This window comes from Sinohyriopsis cumingii, chromosome 15 (assembly GCF_028554795.1).
Source record: "Sinohyriopsis cumingii isolate HCF-2022 chromosome 15, ASM2855479v2, whole genome shotgun sequence".
Classification (NCBI taxonomy): Eukaryota; Metazoa; Mollusca; class Bivalvia; order Unionida; family Unionidae; genus Sinohyriopsis; species Sinohyriopsis cumingii.
This window is the reverse complement of record NC_142975.1, coordinates 76,389,332-76,412,256: the sequence shown is the minus strand read 5'-3', so window position 1 is coordinate 76,412,256 and position 22,925 is coordinate 76,389,332. Positions and strand designations below refer to the sequence as shown.

Here is a 22,925-nt window from a genome sequence, read left to right as displayed (position 1 = left end):
ATGGATTTAGAAAATGCCACATTCCCTCATGGGTTCCTCTGATCTTAAGACTAAGCTGTAACACATAGGTGGGAAGTCACTTGATCTAATGCCTGTGCTGATCCCAGATGCCGGGTATTCTCTCTGGTCATGGTAACCTTGCATAAGAGATTAACTCTAGCTGTGGCAGGGTTCAGACATCAAACCATGGCTTGTAATATACCTTAGTTTATACATGACTTACGAACTGAGGCTGAGTGAATGTGACCACCCATGCTTGAGAATAAAATCAGGATTTTATTCCCCCAAAATTCTCCAAATGCAACTGTGCATTACTTCACGTCACAGCAGCGTATTTGAAAATCTTGTTATTATTGAAGAAATCCAAAGATGATTTCAACACTAAACATAAAATTAAAAAAAATGGTCCTATATTGAATTACACAAAATTCTCTTCACCCAGTAGAGAATTAGTCCAATCAAGGACTGTTCTTTTAATTTTTAAATCGTAGAAGTTTTAATTTTAGTTTTAAATTGTAGAATTTTAGTGAAGTTTTTGTGAGCTGCATGTGAATACAAAAGTTACAGAGTGAGTGAGTGTCACCCAATGTCAGTTGTGTTATCCAAGCCATTTGTTTCTGTTGTCTCAAGTTGTCTTTAATTTATTCTTATGTCAAGACCAAAATTTGTTATTATTTCTCTTTTTTTCAGTTGTTTGTCTGAGAAGATGAATTTGTAGATTCTAGTGAGCCTCAGGAAAACTGTCGATGGTAAATTTATGAAAAAACTCCTTACTGGCAGTTCATTATACCCTAAATATATCAATGCTTGAGCTTTCTGTTTAAGAACTTGTGATGGTTATTCATAGAAACATAATGGCATCACCTGAAGCCTTTGCTCTAACCAAATTCTTATGTATACAATGCCAATCGAATTTACTATGTATTATTTTAAATTGTTGTCCATTCTTTATTTGGGGATGGTGTGACCTTGATGACTTCTCATGACAATTCAAGCTCCTTTAGATGGATTTCAGCAAATCTTGCCAAAGAAAAAAGATATCAGAGTGTTTATTTAGGAGATCAGTGACAGCAAGATCAAGGCCAATTGCTAAAAATAGCTTTAACCATTACATTTTGTTTCCATAAAGTAGTTTAAATTTTACTCCTCTGATTTAAGTAAAACTTTTTTTAAGCTGACTTCAGCAAAACATGACAGGTGTTTGTTTCTGAGCTAAAGAAGTGTGTGCTCAGGTGATTCCTCATCCATTCAGCCACCTTTGTTGGACCAACCAGATATATTTTTGTAGCCAGTTGAACTAAAGTCAAACATTTGCCCCTAACTATTGCAGGCATGTTTGGGGAGGGAAAACAGTTTCTCCTTGCCAAGCCTCCTGCCAACTGACAGTTACCTTGTGGCCACTTGTGACCTTCCTGTGGTGGGTACCTGACCCTTTCTTTATCACCAGAATTGAATGAACCTCTTTCTGACAATTGATCCATCCTCGACACCTTTTGTCATTATCCTTCTTGATGGTGATCCCATGCAATCCATGAAGGGAGACATATCACAAAATAGAGAATATTTCCTCATAAAGCTGGCAATGGAGTTGTTGTAGAAAGTATATTCCTTACGCTTTTTACTCCAGGCTTTTTCTGGTCATGAAGCCAAAATGAAGTTGAGACTGTCATAGGCTTGAGAAGGATTTATGAGTTTATTTCTGCCCTTGAAAATGGGGACAGCAAGGTTACATACAACTGCCAATATGGTGTGATCAGTCTTTGGCGTTTGTTAATGAGATGTTGCCTAGAGAAATGAATCTTTGGGCACTGATCACTTCCCAGACAGTTGTTGTGCCCAATTCATGACAGCATAATCACCATCCTGGGCATTCCTTTTCTGCTGGATTCATTTGGGAAACTTTTACAGGTAAGACAATTGATAGGTGAGGGATCCCACAAGAGTTTCCTTTGCATGGGGATGATCTTCAGTTTTACTGCCTTCATGTTAGGAAAAATTCATTTTTTTAGTAGAGCAGTCATTGCACTTCTATTGAGTGAAGTGGGTTTGGGGTAAGATGCTCATGCATTTCCTCCTCTTCTTACCTGTTCTCCTAATGCTAATGTGATCAGGTAATATATTTGTAGTAAATAATATTCTCTGAGAATACATAACTTGGTCACATTACTCTCATCTCCTCCAAGACTCCCCCACAAATGTGAGCATTGGTTTTGCATTTTGATGAGGCTTAAATTGATAAACATCCAGGGTACTGTATACCATTTGAGCAAGAGTGGGGTGTGGGTGGGGTGACAATCGGTAGTGATCTGCAAGGGTTACTTCCCTTTGTGAGGGGACATTTTAATTTCCTAATGTTAATGTGATTGTATAAGTATTCTCAGAGAAAAATGATTGACAATATTTACTGTGCAGAAAGTTTCTTTTTCTTCAGATTTCTGTGCAGTTTTGTTTCATAATATTGTGAAGAAGTTTTGTAAAGTGACTTGAATAAATTCAGCCAAATAGTTTATTCTGGAGCCTAAAATAGTTGGTTTATTATTCCACAATTCAGGTTCATTTATTAATGACCAAACTTCCTGTAAAGATTATTATTTTATGGTATTCAAACATTTTTTTTTCAGTGCAGTGAATCATACAAGGACCTCGCACAATTTTCCTGAAATTTGTTTATAGGAACCCATGACATGTAAAAACAATATCAGTAATTATCCTTCATTTGGGCTGTCTATGATACAAATTAATTTTTCATGCACAGACGAATTGTGTGCAAGATCAATAAATGGAGTTAATCATGGAAAGAGATATTACAAAATGAGACTAAATTAGTAAGTGGAGTCTTACAAATGCACTCTTTTTTCCCCTCAGTACATATTATCAGGTCTACCTATCACTCAGTAGCCCTGTGGAATGATAGCAGCATAATTGAACCAGAATGGTGTCTTCTTTAAAAAAAAAATGTCAACGTTCCCTTTTTCTAGAAGCAGACTGTTTTTTTATGGTGCCAAAAGTTGCAACTATTGCCTATAAGTTTAACTCACCCATCAATATTTATTTACAGTCTTCCTCAGACCTATTGCTTCTGTGCTTTGCTTGGTTGTCCAGCGCATACACCTGTCCTGATGGACAGATTCAACATTTTGTTGCAGACTCACGTGAATTGAGATGTTGCTATCCAGTCCAAATTGACACAGGTAAAAAGAAAATACATTTTACTGTTCCTGTGCTGATAAGTTGCATTAAAACCATAATAACAGCAACAAACATTTTAGTGTTCTAAGTTTTGCGCAGCAAAGTTAGCTAATTCACAGTGAGAAGAAGCAAATGATTTTGTCATGTTGAAAATTTGACATTTAGTATGCTCGCATTAATTCAACACATTGTTATACGAAGGATGCTTGCTTGGGAAACCTCAATATTTTATTTAACTTTTTGCACAATATTCATTTTTACATTACTCAAAGCTACAACATTCTTTCAGTATGAAAACAAGTTTCAGGTTAATGTGCATTGTATTGCACATGTCTCTGACTTTCACTAATGACAACTTCATAAAATTATAGGAAATGATACCCTGTCATCATCGCAAGTCATGAATTTGTAGTGAATATTTAGAATTACTGAATGTTTTCCAATTGAAGATTGTATATTTATCTCCCTTTATACATCAAGACAGTAGATGTTGAAGGGTAATATTTTGTCATGGAGGAAGCTTAACCTGTTGATCACTTTGATGTCTCTGTACATGTTTGTCTGTATGTCCAGACCTCTATCAGCACTCTAGATTAATCTCATTGTTAAATTTTTTACTTTTCTTTTATTTCAAAATCATTTTGTTCTACTCTTTCCAGATTTGGAACTTTAAAGCTTTTGTATGGATTTATCTTTTTTAAAAAAAAAATATGAGTAAGTGTCATTTTTGAAGCTTGTAGGCAGACTCAACAGGCAGGCCATTGTAAGTTTCTTGTGTTGTTATATTAAATCATGTTGATTGTGACCAAACTGATGATCCAGAGTAGAAAGAATTTGGACAAAGCTAAAAACAGGTCATAAAATTCAATTAATTTCAACCAATTTTTCACACTTTCAGCTATTTACTTTTTTACTGCAATTATTTTCCTTTAGCATTTTTTTGAAATTTTAAAAAATATTTGTCATTTTATTATTTATCAGCAGAATTTAGTTGTAATTATATTTTAACTTTTATTTCTTTCTTAATTTATTGTGCTGTCGTTTTGTAATACATGAGGGTGTATTGATCACAATAATGGATTTGATTATGTCATTGTGCGATGTAAATACATGACACGTTATTATGATTGTAGAATAATTATTGAAATTAGACTTTGGAAAGTTTTATACTCTATATCCCGAACTCTTGTCAGTTGGGTTGTTGTTATGCATGAGTGACTCATGTAACATACAACTGTCCCTTGTTATTATGGAATAGTTGGGCTCCATAACTGCCAACTGCATTCGCTTGAGTGTAGTGAGAATCATCAGATAGTCGATGGATGCTATTATGTATTTTTTGGAACTGGAGAAATAAACAAAATGCCCGTTAAAACTGCAGAATGCATTATATATAGAACTATGGTATAGCAAGAATGATTGAAAATTCCGTGAATGCACATATTTGTGTCCGAGTGGTTGGGGGTGGGAATAAACAAAACATCAGTCAAGCATGTAGTAATGAATTTATGTAAATGAAATATATTTTATTCACATTGTTTTATTTGCATAATTTTGTCAAATAATATTTTTTAAAATTTACATAAAAAATGTTAAACTTGTTTGATTTATAACACATATTGTCATAATTTGACACACCATTTCATGTACAATGATTTTCACAAAAACTGTTTAGTGGACAGATGTTGGGAGTTCCACATTTCATATTTTTACATTGCTGTAATGTTCGTAATTTTCATCAAAGTCCATAGCAGCACTGTGGTATATTGAGAACTGTGTTATAATGAGGGTGAGCTGTATAAGAAATATGACCAGGATTTTACTTTTCCCAGGCCAACAAAGCTTGTATGTGGCACCACTGTGCCTGACATACCAGTCCCCAGTCTCCCACACACACGCTCATATGCAATATGACCAGAACTTTAATTTTCCCAGGACAACAAGGTTTATAGGTGGCACCATAGTGCCTAACATATCAGACCCTGTTCCCTACTCCTACCTGTCACCCCTCCCACCCACACCAGCACTTGGACAATCACTATAACCAGAACTTAACCTTCATAGGTCAATAAGGCTTGTACTACAATGCCTGACATACCAGCTCCCAACATACCAGGCACTTTATGACTCCTCCATCCCCCCCCCTCCAAGCCAATATGACTAGGACTTTACTTTCCCCAGGCCATTACAGTTTAGGGGTACATTTTCATACCTAACTACCAAAGCGGTAGTTGCTCCATGAATTAGGTTTATCGCCATGCCTTAATTTCCTGACACCATTCCATAACATTACCACTTTGATATTAAAATCATACAAATTTCTACCACTCCTGTGGCTTGTGGTTAGAGCATTCGCCTCAGATGCGAGAGGTCATGGGTTCAATCCCCGTCCGAGTCATACCAAATACTTCCAGAAATGGCACTAACAGCTGCCTTGCTTGACGCTCAGCATTAAGAGGTTAGTGTTAGGACTGGTCGGCCTGGTGTCAGGATAATGTGACTGGGTGGGACATCGTGCTACATGTCTGCAGCATGATGCCCCAGTGATAGACATTACTATAAACTGTCACACTGCAGACATCGTAGCAATATGACTGAAAAATTGTTAAAGCTACTTTAAAAATCCAAATGACACATGCACACACACACACACACACACACACAAATTTTGAAAGATTATTGGACTGGCTCTCTTTGATATTTCTTAATTTGTTGTGCTATTTGAATGGCTTCTAATACAAAATCAATAATAATATCCATGAAACTGCTTTAGATTGCTTTTTAAAATCTATAGAAAAATAAAATTGACCATGAACTGAAACACTTCTGAGAGCCAAAACAATCTGTACAGATGCATATGGTCTCTAGTGTATGTTTGTCTTGGTATTTTTTCTGCTGAAAGTCTTGATATCAATCCCTCTACAGATCCATATTTGAATGACTTGTTTATTTGCATTAATCATGCACTAACAGATGAAGATTAGATTTTATAATCTATGAATGTTGTAGAATCAATTATAAATCTTAAGATTTGTAAAAATGTTGGGATGCAGGAATTTTGATTGAAAATAACTGATTATATTGTGAAAATGTTCAGACATTTCACAGTGTCTGATCTTGAGGAGTGCAGGGCAGGTGTCCCTTCCCCCACCCCCATTTTTTATAATTAAAATTACAGTATCTTTTTTAAATGAAAACAATGGAAAATGGCTGATTTATATCAAACAAATCACTTTGACTTCAAAATCAAACTTTTATTGACAAATTAATAAACCTGCCCTTTTTTCATCAACAATAAACACAGAAGTTCACATTGTCTGTTGAAGAATTTTTATACATCCAAGTGAAAAAAACTGGTTGGTATCATTAGCATACATTTGCAGTAAAAGAATGTGTAAATCCAGCTAGAGTCCTTAAAAATCACATGCCCCAGTACGCTTCTATTTGCTCTATAGAATTATCCAATTGGAGTATATTATTATCAGTATCGATCTTTGACATGTAAGATAAAAATAATCGGGTATGATGTAAGTTTTTGATGTGTAACATAAATATAAACCAAAATCAGATACAGTGTCTGTCTTTGTAACATAAATATAAAACAAGATCAGATACAGTCTGTCTTTGTAACATAAATATAAAACAAGATCAGATACAGTGTCTGCCTTTGTAACATAAATATAAAACAAGATCAGCTACAGTGTCTGTCTTGTAACATAACAAATCAGGTTGAGAGTAATAGCTGAACAATGTCTCAGTCTATATTTATCATTCAATAATAATCCTGCACATTTCAAAAATGAACTGAAAGTACTGACATGTTTGGGTATTTCAACACTGAATAGGGACAGAGGGTATCATTTTTTGTAGATTACTAATTTTCATAGATTTAATGGCTGTTATATACCACAAATGTATAGACCTAGTTAAAAAAGATGCTCACAAGTTAGATACCTTTCTTTGTATACCCCACCCCCATGACAAATGATATCCTGGAAAATCTCCAAATCACCAGTATGTTAAAATCTAGCACATGATGATGGTCAAAGAATGGTCTGGTTGTTCTCTTGGTATATATGCATTATTATGCCTTTAATATGCCACTTTTTGATGTTATGTAATACAAGCATGAACAAATATTTTCATCTTTCATAGGATAAAAATTAATCAAACACTGACCCTCCTTTCTTATTTTGCCATTATTTTGTTGTCTGTATGGCACTGATTGATTCCCACACAAATAAAAGTTTTCACACTCTTTTGATATCCCTTGGCTGGTGATGAGGACATAAATGATTGAGTATTTCTTTTAGCTTATTTTTATATGTCATTGAGCATATTTCAACATCCCTCTGCTATTGCTGGCAAAAAATGGTGTGGTAGCTTTTTAGTTGTTATGTCAAAAAATTTGATCAAAGCAAGTAATACATTTAAAATTCTAATATTTCTAGGCATTTCATTTTTGCAGATTATGAGTTTGTTCCCTGTTTTAAAAATGGGACCAATGACGGATCAAAGAAATGCAGAGAAGGCATGGTTCAGAATGATGCTACATCATCTGAACATGAACCCCACTGCTACATTGAGGAGGTAGCCCTAGGCTGTAATTCCTTTGGTGAGTTAAACAGTATTATTGTCTTACATTGAGGAGGTAGCCCTAAGCTGTAATTCAGTTAATGAGGTAGCCCTAAGCTGTAATTCATTTGTTGAGGCAGACAGTATTATTGTATTACATTGAAGAGGTAACCCTAAGCTGTAATTCATTTGTTGAGTTAGTATTATTGCATTACATTGAGGAGATAGCCCTAGGCTCTAATTCATTTGATGAGGTTGACAGTGTTATTGTAATACATTGAAGAGGTAACCCTTAGCTGTAATTCATTTGTTGAGTTAGTATTATTGTATTACATTTAGGAGATAGCAGTTAATGACAATCTCTCTGCGTTGGATAGTGGAAAGATTATAGTCCTGACCCGCCTTGATTTGTCTGCAGCGTTTGACACAATAGACCATGATATATTACTTCACCGTCTCTAGCATGTATTTGGTATTCATGATACAGCCTTACTGTGGTTCAAGTCTTACTTGGCCAACAGGACACAAATTGTGTCTGCAAATGGAATACACTGCAGCCCAGTCGATATATATTGCGTTAATGTTCCACATGGGTCTGTTCTTGGACCTGTTCTCTTCATTCTTTACACTCAGCCACTCTTATGTGTCAGATCATCATCAAGTGTTATCATCAATTATACGCTGATGACACCCAAATATACAAAGTGAGTCACCCCACTGAAGTTGTTGCTACCATTCAGGGTGTAGAGAGGTGCATTTCTGATGTGAAATCATGGGTGACATATAACAAGCTGCAGATGAATGATGATGAAACTGAACCACTCTGATTAAAACACAAAGACTTTCTCATTCACATCTTTACCTCAACCAATAAATATCAGCTACACCAACATTAAATTCACACAGTCAGTACAAAACCCAGGTGTAACTCTCAACAGTACTCTCACATTGCACCAATATGTCATGAACATGCTATCTTCAGCTCCATTCACAAATATCTTTCAGTTGATGCCACTAAAACACTTGTGTGTTCATTAGCACTTTCAAGACTGCTCAGATCATCCTAAGTGTACCACGATCAGAGCACACCTCCCCCTTGCTCTGTACCATACACTGGCTATCCATTTGATCCAGAATCAAGCACAAAATATATTTGTTCTTTGTGCTACGTTTCACTGACAGACTCCAGTCCAACATGCCTATCTTACCTGACCCATGTTTACACTCCAGCAAGATATCTATGCTCATCTGCTGACAATCCTATATTAATTATTCCCACCATGAAAACAAAGTCATATGGACAACGTTCTTTTCCATACCAGCGTCCAGAATGAATTGCCCACTGAACTTAGACACAAAGACACAGTGATCTCATTCAAGAGTGCTCTTAAAATTCACCTATTTCAACAGCAAGAACAAACTTAAAGACATAATGTTTCCTACCATAATTATTTTCAGCATGTTTTATGTTTTCTAATTTCATGGTGTTTATTTTTTGTAATCGTATCATTATATGCTTTTTTATGTTATAGGTGTTGTCTAATGTTGTAAAGCACTTAGAGCTTCTAAAGTTAAAGCACTATATAAAGTCCTCATTATTATTATTATTATTATTACATTTTAAGTGTTGTTTTGCATACAATCAGTCATGAATATTTACCTATATAAGTCTTGGCTGATGGATTTCTAGACAAAGTTACAAATGCTTCCAATTTCATTCACACATCTGCTTGTATGTCTGATATTACACATGAATTTTACTTGAAGTAAAAATGCTAAACTGTGCAGGTTATAAAGTTTTATGACTCCATTTATCTTAATTTTATATTCATGATTTGTTCACTTATCTTTAATCTTCAGATGCCATACATTGCTGCTTTATACTATTGTTTGGATAGATTTAAAAATTTAAACCTTGTTTGTTTGATAACTTTCATATTTGGAAATCTCAGTTACTACACCATCTTTAAATTTACATGTAGATCATTGTACAATACAGCAGGGATTTTATGTTGATGTCAGATTTCTGTTTTGTTCATAAAATATTTTAATTTTGGCTAGTTACATTTTAGCAGTTCCTGATATTTGAAGGTTAAAATATTTTGAGCTGGCATGAATAGTTCTTAGCTGGTGGAAATATTGAGTTTGGTATGGTGTAGAGATATGTCAACTATCCATGAATATGCATTCAAATTTATAAATTTATTAAAAACTAATTATGGTTTACTCATACAACACACCAGCAAAGTCATTCCTAAACTACATTGAGATTAAAAAGAAAGCAAACCAGCCATGAAATGATAATAAATATATGATTTGTAAAAATAGTTCTACATTTGATTGGTTATTTCAACACATAATTTTTCATTTTAAAAAATGAACAAGAAAACAGCAGCTTCAGCAGTTACAAATCATTCAGTACATGCCTTGAAATGAACTAAATTCTGTCAAGGTTACTGATCCACTGTGATGGAGACAACTGCAGCAGCCTGAGCCTGAGAGACACATTGTTGGGTAATTCCTGTGACAGGAAGAAACCAGTGATACATTCACTGCCTATGTCAGAAGTAATATTAGATGAATGAAATAATAAAATAAGGAATTTCTGCAAGGTAGTAACTTACTTTAGATCATGGGGAGTGTGTGTGTTTTGGATTTTTAATGTAGTTTTAAGTTTTTTTCAGTCATATTGCTACAATGTCTGTATTGTGGCAGTTTATAGTGGTGTCTAGCACTGGGGTATCTTGCCACAGACATGTAGCATGATGTCCCACCCAGTCACATTATCCTAACACCAGACTGACCAGTCCTAACACTAACCTCTTAATGCTGAGTGCTAAGTGAGGCAGCTGCTAGTACCATTTTTGTAAGTCTCTGGTATGACTTGGCCAGGGTTTGAACCCATGACCTCCCACATCCAAGGCAGACAATCTAACCACTAGGCCACCAGAGCTGTCAGATAATGGGGAATATTCATGTCTTACTGATGATTTATAATAAGGGCAATCCTGCAGCATGATGTCACATTTATGAATTGCAATAAAAATGTTATTAGACCTAATCCAAACATATCCCCTTCACAAAGTATCATATTTTAGCTACGTTAAACTGACACAAACTTTAAGGTGTCAAATTGAATTGTTTTCATTGTTTTACTGTGGAAGCTGAATAGTCCATATTTAGGTACCCAGTCAAGTTTTAATACTGTGACATTTAATGTGGTAATTATTTCAAATTTGTGCTAATTCCATGTTAAAATGATCTCTTTCAGACACAATGGTTATTACAGATGGTGCTCAAAAGAAGTGTGTTTGTAACGGAGAAAATGGATTTTGTGGGCAAAATTACCTAATATGCAAATACATTGATTGTCCAGAAAAGAAAGTTCATCAGAACTGTTCTTGCATGACAACAAACCAACCAAAATCTACCACTTCAGAAGACAGGTAAAAAAATAAGCATCAGGTTAATTATTATCTATTTTGAAAGTTGCAATTACATTAGTTTTTCATTTTTGTGTCCAATGCATCCTATAACACTTTTGTTTTATGCCTGCCATAAAGTAGAGCATATCATGTTCTATTGTTGTCTATCCATCTATCATCTGCCATTACAAAATTTTGTAAATACCATTTCTTGCACTTGGAGTCAAAGGTCAAAGTCATGTGGATTGAAAGATGAAAAATTGTTTCCACACATTAGCTTGACTTGTATAGCAGATACCTTGACTTTGTAAATATCTTGTATTGGAGATAAGAACAGTTATCGATTCTGGGTCAGATGGTCAAAGATCACAGTCACAGTTAATGGCTTCAAGAAGAAAAATGGTTTATGTACAGTATCTCATGTGCTTTATCACCTACTTTGACCATTAACTTTGTGAATGGAATGTATTTGATACAAGGAAGATGCCTGTCAGGGCAAGGTAAAGTTTACAGGTGCTGAAAGAAGAAAAAATATTTTCACAAACTACTTAGGTTCAGCTGAATGCACATAATTTCCTGCATCCATCCATTTTACATTGTTGGGCTAAAAGTTTGTTGATAAATGTGATGGACAAACAAATTATTTACAAATATAGCTGTTTCAGGCTAAATTCATTCTTATATGTACAAACATTAACCATAGTCTGCAGTGTCGCGCGATCAAATCAAACGCAACAGCAACAGACCTATGGAAAAACCTTAAAATAATGTAAATGATGATATTAAAACATGTACAATGACATTTTTTATTTAAATAATGCCAGTACTTGTATAAAATATGACAGTTATGTTTTCTTTTTTCTTTATCATATCCATTGAATCAAAGCTTTAATTTACAAAACAACAAAGTAATAGTGCATTTTTATGGTAAAGTTTAAAATAATTGACTCCACATTATATGTGGGTAAGATTTATTTAAAATTTTCTTTCATAGGAATAATTCTCAGAAGCGGAAGGTCATGGGTTCGATTCCCGGCTGAGTCATACCAAAGACTTACAAAAATATTACTAACAGCTGCCTCACTTGGCACTCAGCATTAAGAGGTTAGTGTTAGGACTGGTCAGCCTGGTGTCAGGATAATGTGGCTGGGTGGGACATCATGCTACATGTCTGCGTTTTGATGCCTCATTGCTAGACATCACTATAAATTGTCACACTGCAGATCTCGTAGCAATATGACTAAAAAATTGTTAAAGCTACGTTAAAAATCCAAATCACACATACACACACATCCATAGGAATAATTGAAATCTTTTTTGTATTTCTCATAATGGCTCAGATGTTTTATTTTCAACAGTTCTTGATCCCATCCAGTCTATTGTTTGATTAGCTATCACTAAAAGGTGAAAGTCTCTTTTATGCTGTTATTTGAAGCAATAAACATTACTTATTAGAGGACTAAAACAAATAAAAAATTCCAGCAAGTTTTGACAACCTTTTCATTGTTCTTGCCATGAGTCAGAATGTCTGTTTTGAAGAATCATACATGTCACTAGGAATTCATACTTTTTGTAAGCTACTCTAAAAAAGTTAGTCTGATACCAAAAATATTTTAAAAAATTGTCGATAAATCTACTTAGTAGATCTAACTGTCCCATCTCTCCTTAAGCTCTCGATTAGACTTGTAGATGGGATACATATGACATGCGGTATACCTGTAGTGAATTTGGGGTTCAGAGGTCAAGGTCAGGTGGACTGCAAAAAGGAATACAGTTTCCATAAAATAACTCAAGTCCCATGCACAAATCATGTCTAAATTTTGTGAATAGATGGCATTTGAGACAAGAAATTAACTTATCGATTTTGAGTTCAGGAGGTCAAAAGTCATGGTCACCCAGGCTGAAAGCTAAATAGTGGTTTCCACAAAATAATTGACATCTGTGGCATACAATGTACCATTTACTTACTCTGATGTCATTTTGTTATCTTCTTGATACAAGAAAATAATTTCTTCATACAAATGAATATTACCAATTTTGATAGAAGGCATCGTAACATAGACCTCTATCAGATTGTATCAGTTATGCCAATCTGTTTCCAAATAAGTATGCCTTTGGTGAAAACAGAAAACTTTAAAATGACTTCTCCAAATCTGCAGAAAAGAATTTACCCTTTACCTCATGGCATCCTTTTCTGTGTACACTGTTGATGTACCTGTGCCCAAGTCATACCGTGTAGTGTAGTGTGGCATAAATACAACACCTGTTGACTAAATGACTCTATGCAAATAGGTCTGCCTGTAAAACTTATGACAGTGTAATATGTTTAGTTTATTTTTATATATAACCATTTCACCTTTTTTGTACATAAATGTTATCTATGGAGAGGTCTGATCTTTATAGTTGTATAATTATTTTAACCAAAGAATATTTTATATGCTTTAAATTCTTGAGAGAACTCATTCACTGACCTTTCCTAGCCTCTAAATCTACTGATTCACTGTCGGTGTCTGTATCAATAAATCATTTGAATTTGTTCAATTATCAAAAAGCAGTTCTGCATCAATATTGGGTTCTTTAATAGTCTATAACTGGAGATTTAATGAAGCCTTCATAATCATCTAAGGTGAAGAAAAAGCTGAACAAAATCTGCAGCCTCCATTTTGGAGAGCGAAGAATCTAACCCTGTTACTTTGTTGTTGTTGTTGTTGTTGTTCTAGGGTTTAACGCCATTTTCAGCACAAGATAGGCCATATATGGCGGCCAGTATAACTGGTGGAGGAAGAACTCTGGAAAACCCAGGAAAGAACCACCGACCCACGAGAAGCTACTGGCAGGCTTTCCCACGTACCCACGCTAGCCGAGCCTTGGACTCGAACATACGCAGACAGAGGTGAGATGGCAGTGATCCGGAACGGTGAGCGCTTTAGACCACTTGGCCACTCGGGGCCCCCCTGTTACTTTAAATAGCAGATTATGATTATATCTTAAATAGCAACCACGTGGTTTGACATAATGGTCATTTACCGCAGGGCCTGTAGAGTGAAATAGGGGTTTTTCCCTGAAGGTGGCACTATGAAAACCATCTCAAAATGGATGATGTTTACTGCAGGTGCCATACTAATGGGAAAAATGTTTTTAATCTGCCATCAAATATGGCTGCCATTTCAAAAGATAGAAAAACCTTAAGCATATTATCAAAATATGTTAAACAGAAGTCAACTGAATTTGAAAGTTACCATCCTGGCAAGGAAGCCATTCAAGTTTGTTAGACCTGTTGTTTTGGATTTAATGCCATTTCTCATTGCAAGATAGCTTGTAGATGCTGGCCAGTTTAACTGGTAGAGAAAGAACCAGGGAAAATTGCAAAAAGAACCACTGATTCACAGAAAACTACTGGCAAGCTTTCTCACACATCAAAATTAGCAGAGTCCAAGACTTAAATCCACGCAGACAGAGATGAGTTGGCAGTGATCATTAAAAGTGAGCACTTTAGACCACTTGGCCCCCCCCCCCCCAGGGCCCCCTTTCAAGTTTGTACAAAAGATTTTGATCAGTTAATATTGATGCTTTGGATGACTCCGTTTCAAAATTGCTGATCAGAATTAGACCAAACTCAACAATAAGTATTCTGACATGGAAGCTTTTGTACAATTGATGTCATTATACCACCAAATATGTCTACAATTACATAAAGTAGAAACACTTTCAAAAACTTACTCTCAAAAACCCAAGAACAGAATTTGATGAAATTTATTAGAAAGCATCTTTTCATAAAGACCTTACAATTTTATACAAATAGAGCAATTGTAAGTAAAATTAGAACTTTAAATGGTAGCAATCATGATATTAACCCAGACATCTCGGAAGTTGAATGATTTCATGCCCACTTTGGTCTCTTGTTTCATCTTAAAATTTTAAGTAGTGTATGCTTGGAAAACTGTTAACCTATATTTATTTGCATTCTATTTATATTTAGCTCACTACAAGGCCAAGTGATTTTGTGGTATGGCTAATGTATGGGAAATCCAGGTCAGTTACTCCTCCTGAAATCTGATAGCACCATGCAAAAACCCATTCCAACAGATCTCATCCTGCATTTCAATGCATCCTGTTTCATTTGTTTTCTTGAAAAGAAAACTCATTGGCACTGTTACATATGGGGATAAAATATGTTTATGTAAATTTAAGTGACATATTTGTGCAAGGTTTTTCATTGTGAAATCATGGTGCATATCTTTCTCCGTTATTTGAATTTCAGGGCAGGCTTGTTGTTATTGTTGTAGGGTTTAACGCCATTTTTCAGCACAAGATAGGCCATACATGGCAGCCAGTATAATTGGTGGAGGAAGAACCCTGGAAAACCCCGGGAAGAACCACCGACCCATGAGAAGCTACTGGTAGGCTTTCTCACATACCCACGTTAGCCGTGCCTGAGACTCGAACTCATGCAGAAAGAGGTGAGATGGCAGTGATCCGTAATGGTGAGCGCTTTAGACCACTCGGCCACTCAGGGCCCCTTAGGGCAGGCTTGTAATAATGTAATAGTGTTATCTGCGGCAAAACCCTCTGTTACTTACACTACTTGCATACAGTAAATTAAAACAATAAAGATATATGTTTGTATGTATGTATGTATATATATATATATATATATATATATATATATATATATATATATATATATATATATACTTTTTCTCATTATATAATACTCCAGATGAAATGGACAAGCTTTTTTTCTGTGGTGTCATGTACTTGGAAGACAACTGACTAAGGAAAACCATCGCTATTTTCAACTACTCAAAAATACTAAACAAATTTAAACTAGAGTTGACAGACAGCATCCTGGCATGAAGGTCTTTTCAGATTTGTGTCAATGATGCCAATTGACCATTTAATATGGCCACCACTACTGTAAACAGGAAAACCAAAAAATTTGATACAAAGCATCTTGGTATTAACATTTTCAAATTTATGCTGTCAAATGATGCTAATCTACCATCAGATATGGCCACCATTGCTAAAATGAAGGCACTCCAGGTGGCAGAGTGGTCTAAAGTGCTCACCTTTACTGATTGCTGCCAGCTCACTTCTGTCAACTTGGGTTTGAGTCTCAGGCTTGGCCTATGTGGGTATGTTTGAAAGCTGCCTGTAGCTTCCCATGGGTAGGTGGTTCTTACTGTGGTTTTCCTGGGTCCTCCACTAGTTATACTAGCTGCTATTTAATATATCCCATCTTCCGCTGAGAAATGGCATTAAAACAACAACAACAATAACTAAAAAGAAACCTTAAAACCTCAAAAACTGCAGAAGAGAATTTGTCAGAAAGCATCCTGGCATGAAAATGGCTTTTAGGTTTTGTTTTACAAACTATACCAGTTTGCCTTCAGATATGGTCACCATTACTAAAAATAGAAAAACCTTGAAATTGTATCTTCTTAAAGACACTCAAAAGAATTTGACCAAATTTTTCAGAAAGCATACCAGCATGAAAGGCTTTTAAATTATTACAAACAATTTTGATCAGCATCAAATATGGTCACCATCACTTGAATCAAAAATGCTGAACAGTAAAATGCAAACATTGACTGAAACAACCAGGCATAAAAGCATGTCATTATTGGACAGATTCTGCAGATGGGGTTTCAAATATGGATGAAGATACTAAAAATAGAGAAACTTTAGAGAGCATAATCTTTACATTTGAACACATATACAATTTTAAATTTTGCCTACCAAATTATACATTGAAAATCAATGAAAAATTTTATGCCACTAATTAATGTCACCTATCAACTGAAAATTCCAAACTGTTGGGCTACACTCACAGCAAAAACTCAAAAGACCAAAATCTGAATCAACCAAAATGCATTTGAAACTTAAATATTTCCTTTCCTTTAATAAAATTAACTTGGTAAACCAAACATCTCTCCAAAGTAATATCTGAGTTTGTTCCTTAAGAGGTTTCCATGTACAGTCAGTTTTAACTTCAACATTAGGAGTATCAACTCCACTACAGCAGCTGCAGTGGGTCAGTGGTTAGCATGCTATATTTACAATGAATGGTTAGCATGCTATATTTACAATGAATGGTTAGCATGCTATATTTGCAATGAAAGGATGAAAGTTTGAATCACACCATTAACTTGGGTTGGCTAATGTTTGTCCTTGGGGAAGGCACTTTACTTCAGTTCCCTTGGTCAGACCGCTCGTGTCCTAGTGGTTAGAGTGTCCACCTCGGATGCATGAGGTTGCAGGTTCAAACACTGACCAAGTTATACCATAGACTTATAAAAATGGTACTTACAGCTGCCTCGCTTGGCACACAGCATTAAAAGGTTGTGTTAGGACTGGTTGGCCTGGTGTCAGGATAATGTGACAGGGTGGGACATCATGCTACATGTCTGGGGCATGATGCCCTAGTGCTAGACATCACTATAAACTGCCACACTGTAGACATTGTAGCAATATGACTGAGAAATTGTTAAAGCTACAATACAAATCCAAATATCACACACACGCATGCACACACACACACACACACACATATATACAGAGTTGCCTTGGCAGTAATTACTTGTGTTGCTCTGAAAAAAACTTAAGACGAAACCAATCAAAACCATAAACTCCTCTACTTCTTGAACTCCAGTTTGCCATACTCTGAAATTAAAGTGCTTACTTAATTTTGTGGAGCGTTTCTCCAGTAAGTACATCTTTGCATCTATTATAGGAAAGAAAACACATCAAAGAGTACAGTAGCTAGTGGGATCAACAAAGTTACCACTCCACCATTTTCTGCAGAACAAATACAGCCTACATCAGGTAAGAAAAAATGTTTGTCTGTATATATGCATGTAGTGTTTTATCATATCTAGGTATATGTCTGTTCATCAGAGTTTAGTTGAGATAGATGAGCATACCTGCCAGGCATGTGATATGAAAAACTTGATTTAATACAATTTATATATCACTTGATGTTTATTGTCTTATCTCTTGTCCTGGTGCTAGTACAAAGTTATGATAATTATTCTCTCCTCCAGTTAGTAATTGGAGGTTTAGAATAAAGAATAACATGATCCCAGTCTGATACCTCAGACATCTTCAGTCATTTAGAATATCATCCTTCTTCTTACATCTCTTGGATGCTGAATGATTTTATTAGTTGATGTTTGGTATATCTTCTGTCTATTGTATACTTTTTGTGTTGCATATTATATTTTCTTCCCAGTTCTTGCATATTTTCATGTATCTATGTCCCTTTTTACCGAATTTGAAGGGATTTAGTACCTTGCTAGTGAAGCAGTGCTTCTTCATTTTCATCCCTCTCTTAGTAACGGGTGTTCAGGTAAAAGTATTACCCACCAAATTGGTTGCTCTGCTTCATTTTTGTTGTTCATGTCATTTTTTTCATCAGTCAGCATGTTTCAGTGTATTGGTAAATAAGATCATAAGCAAGCTGCACCTCATCTGCTTAGCATGCACCACCCTTTTGTTGCATTTGGCCAGATGACGTCTGGGACTTTGTGCGATGTCATCAAGTCCATAGGGCTAGGAAGGAGAAACCTGCTTTTTGCTCATCATCACTGGAAAAAAACCTCCATTCCCAAAAGTGGTCTATGGCACTTCCTGATTTGGGAACGACACCAGTTTCAGTAAGGAACGGATCCATAGCTTTTTGGGATGTAGAAATCTCCCACTCCCGCAATGGTGGAATGACTGAAACATGACAGGAAGTTGTCAGTTCCTTTGAGTGAGGGAACCTTAACATTTCCTGATGGAGTAATGTCACCATTACCCAGTAGTGACTCCAACCTTCTCAAAACAAGGGATGTTCAGTCTTCTTCTTGCTTGAGTAGTCCTGTTTTTAAATTGAGGGGATCTCAATCATTGGAGTTAAGCTCCCTGAACAGAGACTACTCATTGAGGTAAAAATTGTCTCACCAGTCATTGTCTGTTGACTGGGCACCAGTTACAGGTTGCTGGTCACCAGGTAGTATGTCAAGTAACAGTTACTGTGTGTCTGTTACTGGTAACCATGTATTGTGTCATGTGACAGGCATTGAAGGTTCTGTGACCAGTCATTGAGCACTGGTCACAGGCTACCCGACACCAGGTAATGTGTCAAGTGGCAGTGACTGAGTGTCTGTCACCAGACTATGTGCAGTGGGTGACAGTCACTGGTCTCTGGGAATGGTGATTGGTACCATTTTCTTGACATCTGGCACTGGTCACTGATCACAGTACTTCTGTCTGTCCATCCAGATAAACTTATTAGCAAAAAATTTTGAAAACCCATTCAGCATTGAAAAATAAAATTTGGAAGTCAAATTTGTATATGTGTGTGGATGATCAGCTTAGATTTCAGGCCATTTCAACACTTTTCAATTTTAAACGTCTTGGACCTTTTGGACTTTGACTTATTTAACAAACACCTTTTACACATGATTAAACAAAAACCATTTGAAGTAAGCCATTGAAATTTGGCAATCTTATTTGTGTTCATATGTAAATGAACTGATTACATCTTCAGGTAATTTTAGTAATATGTAAAGATTTTTTTTTAAACAAATCATTTTGGAATTGTACTTTTTTGTCAAAAAATGTTTTGACTAGACACCACCAGAAGTAGACAAGACAAGTGAATTTTAATATGCACATTTTTGTGTTTATAATGCAGATGATTCAGTTTGAATTTCATGTAGTTAAAGCAGTGTTTCTCAAACTTTTTGTCTTGTGGCGCACCAAAAAGATCTAAAAATTTCACAGTATACCTGAAAAGATTTAAAAATTTGTGTGTTGAAGAACTTATTTATTTTTACATATATATTTAATTTTAAATTTAATGTGAAGGATGTGCCTGATTCGAGAGCAAATCAGATTGAAGCAAGGCTCCAAAGTCAACAAACAAGTGCTCATTTCATCGTCGATTTTAAGAAGTCTCTCTCTTTTTCAATTTGATTTCACTCAATGCTGAAAATCCAAACTCACAAAACCACGAAGACACAAATGGCAGAATTACTTTGATTGCTTTTAAACTGATTGCACTATTCATGTTACTTTTTTTAACTTTTGCGACATTGATTTACCATTTAATTTTTCGATATGTTCAAGGTTTCAAAACGCTAGCAAGTTTAAATATTTTTCAAAACTCCCATGGCATACCTGCAAATCTCTGGTGCTGCGGCACACAGTTTGAGAATCACTGAGTTAAAGCCATACAGTATTTCAAATTTTTCAAAATTTTTAAAGTTTTGGACTTTACGTTTTGGTCTGCATGTCTGCAGCGGGGTCATATATGTTCTACAAACACAGATCTATTTGTTTTCAAGTCCAGATTTAACATAATATTTTCTTTAAAACTATGCATGTTCATGTGTCCATGTCCCCTGAGAAGTACTACACCAGAAAATTAGGTCACTGTGATTCTTGTTTAATGCTTAGTCAGGGTTCAAACTTGGGTCAGAAAATCCGAGAAGTGACTTCTCCCTTTAGTTACAAAAGGGAAAAGTGAGGGAGAAACAAAATGTTAATATATAATTTTCATTCACAAATATATATTTATTGAAATGAAATGTTAATAAATGTAGTCATTACTGTGGAAAACAGAAGAATATGTTTTGGTATGATCTACAGCAGATCGTGTTTCTTCATCCATGTTTTGCATTTGAAGACTAGTGGTGTTGTACTTCTTTTTTATGGCATCAGAAGAATGATATTTTTTCATATTAATTTCAGATGGAAAGAACCAAGATGGACATAACAATGGAACTGGGCAGCATGATATTAATAAAACAAGAAGCAGTGAAGAAAAAAAAAGGTTAATGTCAGTTTGGTGGTGGGTTAAAAGTGCAATTTGAATGTCTTGGACCTACTCCTGTCTTTTAAATGTGTGCTATTCAGATTTGACATGTTTCATTTCTAGTAGCCTAAGATTGATCTGTGCTATTGGAAGTAACACTACTGCCATGCATACATCCATGTGATTCTACCAGGTAGGCCAAATATACAGTTTTAATGACCATTTGCTGCACATTCTATATTTGAAATCTACTGCATTTGAAAATTAAAAGAATTTACAAAAAGCTTGTATTCTTCTAACCCATTCGAAAAAACAGACAAAACCAGTCTACTGGGGACTGAAAATATTCCTACAGTACAATGACCTGTGTGATGATGTGTGGCAAGCAATCGGATTTGAACTGGTCAAGAACAGCTGACATCTACACAACAAGCTGTTAATTGATTACCTTTTTGTTAGAATTTGGGGAGTTTAAGGCCAAACACTGTTGTTTTTGAGGCATTATAAATAATAAATGAGTAAAAGGTGATCGTGATGTCTTCTGAGCCTTTGATGAAAATCAGATAACCATTGGTGGAGGGGAGATAAGATGGAGAGAATGACAGTAATAAACGATTTTGGCAAACATATGAGTAAGTATATTGATTTTTTTTTGTCATGTTTAATTGTTATTGTATTCTTCAAGATGTTTTAAAAAGAATATTTAAGAACAGTATTTACATATTTTGTTCAATTTATGGCAGAGTGCAGAAATGTGCACTTCCTGCCAATGATAAGAAACCACCAACTTGGAAATATTACAAGTTTAATAATTCTTGGATATCAGGGTTTAAGCAAGTGCAGGCAAGTAGCAAAGGTCAGGAATTTGCATTGTATGTTTCAAAGGAATGCATCTTTTGTTTTTCATGAACTATTTGAAGTTTTCATCCACATAAATCAAGTTAAAAGTCCCTAGATAAAAAATATCAATTAACAATATATTACAAACTAATCAGTTTGGAGTTGGGATAAATGTTACGTAAAAGCATAAATACACCATCTATATTTTCATAGCTTTTTTCAAGTCTTAATTCATCTTTATTCTTTTTTTTTTTACAGTGGTGAAACCTGCCAACAGATTTTTGGATCATAGCCATGAAGAGAAAGTAATCCTTGAGGATGAGACTCCGGAAGACATCTTAAGTCCAAGCCAGGAACTTCCTCCGCTGAGCGAGTATAACTTGGAGGACTATTGGAGAGCAGTCAGCAACCTTACAAATCCAGCAACAGGAAACTCAAGCTAGAACATCTCTGCAGTCTGAGCATAGTCGTCTTGCCATTTTAGCATTCTAATGCTGACAGAGTGAGGACACTATCCATTCTTTGCAAAATAAAAAGTGATTCAGGGAAAAATATGGACCAGGGATCTATTCAAAGCCTGTAAAGCATGAAGCTTAATAATCACAGTGAATGTCATTAGTGGTCACCAGATAGTAATCTTGTAAAGAAAACCAAAAATGCTATTTGATGTTATTAAAAATATCTTTTCCGCTAAATATAAGATAAATTACTCTTCTTTTTTCATTAATTGTAGATGTACTGACTTAATAATTAATTATTAATGTAACATTGCCATCAGAATCTAATCTGATTTATGTTCGAAACTCGATGATTTGTTAGACAATAAAGAGAAGAAGAAATGCACTTGTTTTGTTTTAATTCCCTTGAACAATATAAAATTTATGCCCACCAAGAATCAACTGGTTTAGAAGCAAATCTGCTGATGAAAATTTATTAATCTACTGGTTTGAAATCCTGGTTTTGTAAAGAGTATGTGTTTATCCTTGTTTAACATGCATCCAGAATTGTTTAAAAATCTTAACTATTGCTCCACAGAATTTGACCAATTTTGATGTCAAGAGCTTTCAGATCAGGTATAAGCAAATAATTTAAGA

At 35.2% G+C, this 22,925-nt stretch overlaps 1 protein-coding gene and 1 long non-coding RNA gene across 3 annotated transcripts in view; both read left to right on the top strand.

The window, feature by feature from the left end:
• Positions 1-688: 688 nt before the first annotated feature.
• The window catches only part of LOC149782103 (uncharacterized), a 69,295-nt gene continuing 47,058 nt past the window's right edge, over positions 689-22,925 (top strand). For both annotated transcript variants that reach the window (XM_089933545.1, XM_089933544.1), the window contains exons 1-6: positions 689-749; positions 3,059-3,191; positions 7,658-7,804; positions 11,036-11,210; positions 17,923-18,014; positions 20,928-21,009. In XM_089933545.1, coding sequence (XP_089789671.1) covers positions 747-749; positions 3,059-3,191; positions 7,658-7,804; positions 11,036-11,210; positions 17,923-18,014; positions 20,928-21,009 — 632 coding nt within the window. In that variant the 5' untranslated portion in view covers positions 689-746. The remainder of the gene's footprint in view (positions 750-3,058; positions 3,192-7,657; positions 7,805-11,035; positions 11,211-17,922; positions 18,015-20,927; positions 21,010-22,925) is intronic.
• LOC149782104 (uncharacterized) lies at positions 21,450-22,674 on the top strand. The gene is made up of 2 exons (XR_016414223.1): positions 21,450-21,623; positions 22,090-22,674. It is a non-coding gene; the product is annotated as an uncharacterized LOC149782104 (long non-coding RNA).